The following is a 7,244-nucleotide window of genomic DNA, read 5'->3' as shown; positions in this document are numbered from 1 at the left end:
AGGTATACTAAAGGCGACCCATCAGTTGGTTCGCTCAACCAACCTAATAAGTATGAATACCTTGTCAGTTATAATCCCCAAGAATGGCCAAAATTGCCAGAGAGAAATGTTAGTCTGATCATCCCTAGTTAGGAAGATGACGAGACATCCCCTTTGTCCAAAAATCCTGAAATATTCATGTATAACCCTTTTAGCACCGGTTATGATTTTTCACCACTTGAATATTTCGGTAAATATGTTGTACTACATGCTCCAAAAATTCCCAAAAAGTGTAGTTTTGCTCTCAGTCAATTTCTTAAAGGGGTGATGAATGTTTTGAAAGAAATGAAAGAAGTTTTATGTGATACCATCAAGATATATAAGAGATAGAGCGATATCATGTTGGTATTATAATTTTGAGGACATCGGGTAAATAGTTTTGGGGCAGGAAAGTAAGCGGACATTGTCGAGTAATTATTTTGTCTGAAGTGGACATTTGTGTTATTTCCTTTATCTTATACGTATTTGGGCTCTTGATTTCATTTGTTAAGGCCTGTTGGACTTTAAGAAGGAAAAAAAACATTTTTTTTGCACAAATTGTGCTTTTTTTGGGGGTGGTCTTTAATTTTGGCCCTCAAATTGCAGGTCTTTAATTTCTGTCCTTCGCTTAAAAAGGTGGTCAAAAATATCCCGAGGTTTTGAGTTTGAACCCCCTCTCAGTAAATAAAAAAAAATCGCAAGGCAAGACTTTTGCAAACTAAAAATATGCCGTCTCCGATAGACTTTAGTTATGCCTTAAGGCAAAATCTGTCGTCTCTGGCATAGGTTCTATGTAACTTCACCCGAATAGGCATAGGTTCATAGAAACCTATGCTTTGCGAAATTATTATTATTTTCAACTCTAGTGGGTTTCAAACTCAGAACCTCGAGATATTTTCGACCACCTTTTTAAGCGAAGAATAAAAATTAAAGACGAGCGAATCGAGGACCAAAAATTAAAGACCAGTCGGTATGAAAGGAAATCGTGCAAATTGCCCATTCCTGTTACTTTTAACAAAGAGTTTACATAAAAAGGGGGAACACTAACTAAATTTCAACCTCAACTAGTTGAAACCCATAAATTGGAAAACCACAACTGCGCCTCAATCCCATATTAGTTGGGATAATGGGCTACATGAAAAAGTGAGAAATTAATAAAATAAAAAGAAAACAATAAAATAAAGTAAAAAATTTGGTAGGACCATTAATATGTCCTTGTAATTTTCTAATATTTCTATAGTGTGACAGGTGGAAGCAGCCACTTGGAGCCTTCAATATAAGCAAGGGAAATAAAAGGTTTTGCCTCTTCATCATTTAATTTCTTCATATATCCAACTCTACCATTCATAGTTGCTCCAGCTCCTTTGTTGTTGTATTCTCCATAAAACACCGAACTGAAAATGATAATGATTTAAGTTAAGATAATTTACGTATAATTTAACATGTTATATCAAGTTATGTATCATTTATTTCTGCACTATGTTTGGTTAATTTATATGCTGTCTAGGGTTAAGTGATATACACTGATTATATCAGTAAATTTTAATTTATATGATAACAGGTAATTTATCATTTTTATCAAAATACTAATTAATTTTCGCTGAGAAATCTATAGCTTATAATTATTTAATAATTGACATGATTATATAAATATTTTTACACCATCAATCTATATAACATAAACTCGTCTTTTTATTATGGACCATGATAACAAAAAAAAGCAAGCCGAACACATGATACAAGAAAATAAATTTTATACCCACTATTATATACGGGACCAATCACATGATAAAAATGTTAAGTTTATACCCCCAGCTTGATATTTCCCATTCTGAAAAGGCATCGTAGTAGTTTAATCACTTATACTCACTTAATTACCATTATAATTAGTATATTAGGAAAACTAATTGTACGCTTTTTGTTAGCGATAACCCCCGACACAAGCATATCAATGATATACACTGCCTAAAAAATAGGAATTATTTAGCACGGGTTGTTTAGCGCAGACTAGCGATGAATTTTATATAGTTAATTTCTATTATTTTTTTTGTGTAATGATGGGTAAGAGTTTAACTTCTTCTTTTATTTTATTTTATTATTATTATTATTATTATTATTATTATTATTATTATTATTTTGTGTGTGCGGATTGTCCTTCATAAGGAATGGTCTTTAGTTTTTGCCCCTACTTCTCATGTAATGAAAATTTGTGGGTCAAAGTATTCTTATTCGCTGGTTTACGAAATCAGAGATTCTGGGTTCGAATCCCATCAGAGTAAAAAAAAAATAACAATTTCACAAGGCAATGTTCCATAAAAACTATGCCTATTCGGGCAAAGTTACATAGAAATTATGTTTTGTCCGGACAACACATAGTTTCTATTTAACTTTGCCCGAATAGACAAAGTTTCTATGAAACCTTGCCTTGCAAAATTAAGTCATAGATCCGAATTTCTTTTTTTGTTCTTTCGATGTCAGGAATATTTTCGGCCACTTTTTTATTACTTAAAATGCTGAAGGGCAAAAATTAAAGACCTGTGATTTGAGGGGCAAAAATTAAAGACCAATAGTGGAAATTGCCCTTTAACTTGTATATGCTGACAGCGACTCACCTGTCATACTCCTTTTTGCCAAAATCAGACCATCCTTCAGGATGAACAACATCACTCATATCAGTGTATGAGAAAACAACTTTAGAGAAAGGCTTCCATGCTCTTCCCAAATATGTTGTTTTTCCTGTTCCAGTCACCGTGCAATGCACAAAAGAATATCCACTGTCAACATTGTCTGCACTCCTTGCATGAGCTGTGATCATTGCCATTGGTTCCCCTGGAATTACATGCATCTCTGTGTTCTATATTTTCAACCAAAAAATAAAATAAAATTAAACTCATTAACTATATATCACGACTAATAGAGGCGAATGCGATGTGTGTGTGTGTGAAAATCACTTCAACAATTAATATTATCAATTTTGAACTCATAATGGATTTAGTGATAATAAATAATGGTTATCCAGTCATGGAGTCAGAAATTCTAATGAGGAATTTAAAACAATTCAATAATGCTACACCTAGAAATTGAGCTTGTATTTCTCTTATGTTAGGGGATTTTATATGCTTAGAAAAATTTATCCTATTTGCGTAGAAAGGAATTTATATGAATCTCTTTATTCTCCAGAGGAGATTGGTATTGCTAGAGTCGCATTCAACCCCGTCTCTTTGTCTTTGACTGGTAATCAGATTGGCCATAAGGTGGTCTGATCTACCACCTCGGTTGGGGAGAAAAGTTATTTTTTGTCAGAAAATTTCTCTCCGCTTTATTAAACTTTTCTCTTAGGCAAGAGCATACTCAATTCCATTTTAAAACTTCGCAAAACTCTGCTTTCCTTAGAATGAATTGGTTTCATTCTGACTTTCATCGGGGACATGTATGGGTCTAGGTCATATGGCATGTGGCTTCGTCATTGGTTGGACCTATACTATTAGGTTTAAATCCTGGATCCGCCTGGGACAACTGAAGGAGGATCAATTATTAATAAAAGTTAAATAGAATTGAAATTGTTACAATTACCAGATATAAGGATTTGCCATTGCCAAAGATGAAATCAACGGTGCCTTCAATGTAACAATCTTTAAAGAAATGTTTGCCGCTATCATCGCAAAAAGTGTCTTGAAATCCATACATTTTACAGTTATACAAAGAGGCTTTGTCTCCTCCTGTCCTCAATGCTGCAGCTTGAGCTAATTCCCTTTTCCCATCTGGTCTTGGTGCTGAATTCTAATCATGATATATTAATAATTATAACAAAAACCAAATATATTACATACTAATATTTGGTAAGAAGAAAGAAAGAAACACATGCAATTTTGAGGTAATTATAGTTACAGACCTATTGATATTGAAGATCTTTCTATGTATCATTTCTGGATCCAAGGGGTTGAGGCTCTATGAGGATGGTCTATGGGGTTCATAACTATTCCTTTTACTGTATAATGTTTACCTTGTGAATTCTTAACTCCGTGCTATACCAGAACTTTTCTAGATCATCCCAATTACATTACCCATGTGTCCGACTATTGTTGAGCAGTTTTTGATATCAAACAGACCACCCTGGAGGTGACATTAATGTGATCGATTTTCCCTATTTTGCAATGCGTTTCGCATTAACACTCGTTGCTTTAGCTAATTTCCCGCACTCTTTCTAAGTGTGATTGCTATATTATATATGGTCATCCCTAACACAGATCTAGGGTAAGTTCGGTGAGTCCAACTTCTTGAATTGTATGATCATCCCATTTAAAAGTTTAAACAACTGTTAGAGAAAACACATTTTATTTTCTTAAAGCTCACACACGTGCGGACCTGATTCCTTTTTTTTTTTATGAGTCAAACACGTGAAAATTCTTTCTTATCATAAGTAGGACCTTTGCACTTATTCTGATCCCACTGACTTTGAATCCTGAATTTTCCTCCAATCATAACATTACTTTATTAAAAATGAAGCAAGAATACGTACCACAAAGTTGATATTAACAGCACTGAAGTATTCAGATTCAACGACCACGGTAGCACTATTGACAGTATTATATTCTTTTGCAGTTCCATTAAAGATAATATTTGGCACATTCTTAGGGTCTCCATATAATGTAATGAAAGGCTTTGTCCTCTCAATTTTGACTTTTTCTGTGTAATTTCCTCCTCCAATTGAAATAATAACTCTTCTTTTATTCCCTTCTGGAATGCTATTAATGGCATCCGTCAGTGTCTTAAAATCACCACTTCCATCTGCCATCACCTGAGTAACAATTCAAAATCTAGAGTCAGTGATTTCTAAATTCTATTAAATTGGTGGAGTATATCACAAATTGATAAAATTATGGGTGTATTTAATATAAAGGAAACTATTTACCATGTAAAATATTTGCTTGAAAAATAAGTGTTTGATAAGTAAGCAAAAATAATTCCAAGAGTGATGTGGGTTGGGTCGTTGTGGAGTGAGGAGGTGACAATGTGTTTGGAATGTCATTTACAGAACTTGTTTTTCCTGCTCTCCTTAAGAAAGTTGTTTTCCAATAGAAAATGTTTTGAAAAACATTTTGACCAACCAAATAAGAAATTGAAAATCCTCCATACTAACACAACCTACAAAAATATGGATTTTCATCATATGAAAAAAAAAAATACAAGAAAAAGTTAATCCTTCCGTTTCATTGTATATGAAGGTGTTTGATTAAGTGGAAACTTTGAAATTAGTGGTACTAAACATGTCTTTAATATTTTGTGGCTAAAAAATCATTCCATTGAGGGTAAAACGAAAAGCTTAAAGATAAATTATTTTTTTAATATAGAAAATATATGCAAGTTGGTTAATTGGTGTGTTATTTCTGCAGCACTATACTGAACTCCCTGATATCGAGCGTGTCATTCTGAACACACATGAGATTGACCCTCAGGTTGTTATGCTTTATGGATTGCATTGACTTCTTCTTTCCAGAGCGGACTTGTATTTAACAATTCTCTTTTAAGAGAGATCAAGAATAAAAGACAATCACATAAAATAAAAAGGGAAGTATGAAATATGTTTATGGATAATCTAAGAGGACAAGAAACAGCAATAGTATGTAAAGTGTAACCTTAATGATAGTTTTATTAGCCTCAGCAGCTACAAGGGCAGGGTCTAAAGGATCCCTTCTTATATCTAATGGCTTAACATTTGCATCAAACCAACTACTTAATTGTGATTTATCCGTTGGAATTGGGAATAAATCATCAGAAGAAATTCTAGGGATAAAATGTAGAATGGTTAAAACAATAGTTTCCACAGCAAATATGGTGTTTTTTCCAGCCATATTTGTTTTGGTCACTACTAAAAAATCATTATTTTCCCACTAAAAAATGTGTAGTGGCTATTCCGACTTAATGTCGATGAAAAAACCTAAATAGTAGAGTTTTCACACGGAAAAATCAGGAAGTTTCCTATGGTTTCAATGGGAATCTGTTTCCTACCACGTGCTTCCTCCCTGAACTGGTTCAATAGGAATGAGATGGGAAAATCATATTTTATAACACAAATGTCTCACTGAATGCCGGTGGAAAAACCTTCTATTTCTAGTAGTGGTTTTAGGTTTCTTGAATTGAAACTATATTGATTTTGGTTTTTCCTGTACAAAGTGAGCGTGGATATCTATAGAGAAGAAAGAGAAGGGTTTAAGAGAGGTATTAGAGGTAGAGATTAAATTAAAATCAGTGGGAGATAATTTGAGATAAAAGAAGGAGAAAGTAACTCTAGGGTAACAATAAAAAGGTGGCATATGGATGATGGGAGTGTCTTTATACGCGTAGGGTTACGGCAGAAATGGGAATACGAGTAAATCTAGTATTCTTAGGGGTCGTTTAGTTTGAAAAACAAGTTAGGCTGAAAGTAGTTATGTTCGGATTAGTTATCAAGATATTATTTGGTATTGACTGTTTGATTTGTTGCATTAAAAATAACATGCATTGCATAATTTCTAAGAGGAAATTATTTGTTTACAAAAATATCTTTCACTTTATTTAGTATAAAAGGGATTTGAGGGGCCTCAGGGATATTTTTGTCATTTTTCATTATTTATCTAGGAATAAGTAATCCTGGTATCATTACTCCACCATTTGACAAGAATAACTTACCCCAGTATTATTTCTAATTCTGGAATCGAGAAAATAAATCTACGGTAACACTAAGTATGAAATATGTTTTTGGATAATCTAAGAGGGAAAGAAATAGCAATAATAAAGTGTAACCTTAATGATAGTCCTATTAGCCTCAGCAGCTACAAGGGCAGGGTCCAAAGTGTCCTTTCTTGCATCTAAAGGCTTAACATTTGCATCAAACCAGCTATTTAATTGTGACTTATCAGCTGGTATCGACACTGAATCATCAGAAAAAACTCCAACAATATTATTGAAGAGGAAAATGGTTATAATAATGGTTTCAACAACAAATATAATGCTTTTTCCAGCCATTTCTTTTTGGTTTTTGGTTTCTTGAATAGAAAGTGATTTTGGTTGAATTTTCTACACAAATTTATTAAGTGTTGGTATTATTTAACAAGAGGAACTTGAAAGTATGTATAAGTAACTTGATTGCGTAAATATACTTTACAATGTCAGTATATATAAAATATAAACTGTTTGTTTTACGGGTACTAAATTGTTATAAACAACCTTAAGAAAAACCATCTATT

General features: G+C 33.1%; 1 protein-coding gene across 1 annotated transcript; it reads right to left on the bottom strand.

Annotated features, from left to right (window-relative positions):
- Positions 1-987: 987 nt before the first annotated feature.
- LOC132642288 (pectinesterase 1-like) lies at positions 988-7,129 on the bottom strand. The gene is made up of 5 exons (XM_060359533.1): positions 6,802-7,129; positions 4,538-4,816; positions 3,592-3,798; positions 2,631-2,872; positions 988-1,412 (listed from the first exon to the last, which is right to left on the bottom strand). Exons 1-5 carry the CDS (start codon positions 7,021-7,023, stop codon positions 1,253-1,255), a joined length of 1,110 nt encoding a protein of 369 aa, XP_060215516.1. The 5' UTR covers positions 7,024-7,129; the 3' UTR covers positions 988-1,252.
- Between the last annotated feature and the right edge of the window lie 115 nt (positions 7,130-7,244).

The sequence above is a fragment of the Lycium barbarum genome, chromosome 5 (genome assembly GCF_019175385.1).
Source record: "Lycium barbarum isolate Lr01 chromosome 5, ASM1917538v2, whole genome shotgun sequence".
Taxonomy (NCBI): domain Eukaryota; kingdom Viridiplantae; phylum Streptophyta; class Magnoliopsida; order Solanales; family Solanaceae; genus Lycium; species Lycium barbarum.
This window is presented reverse-complemented; position numbering and strand designations above follow the sequence as displayed.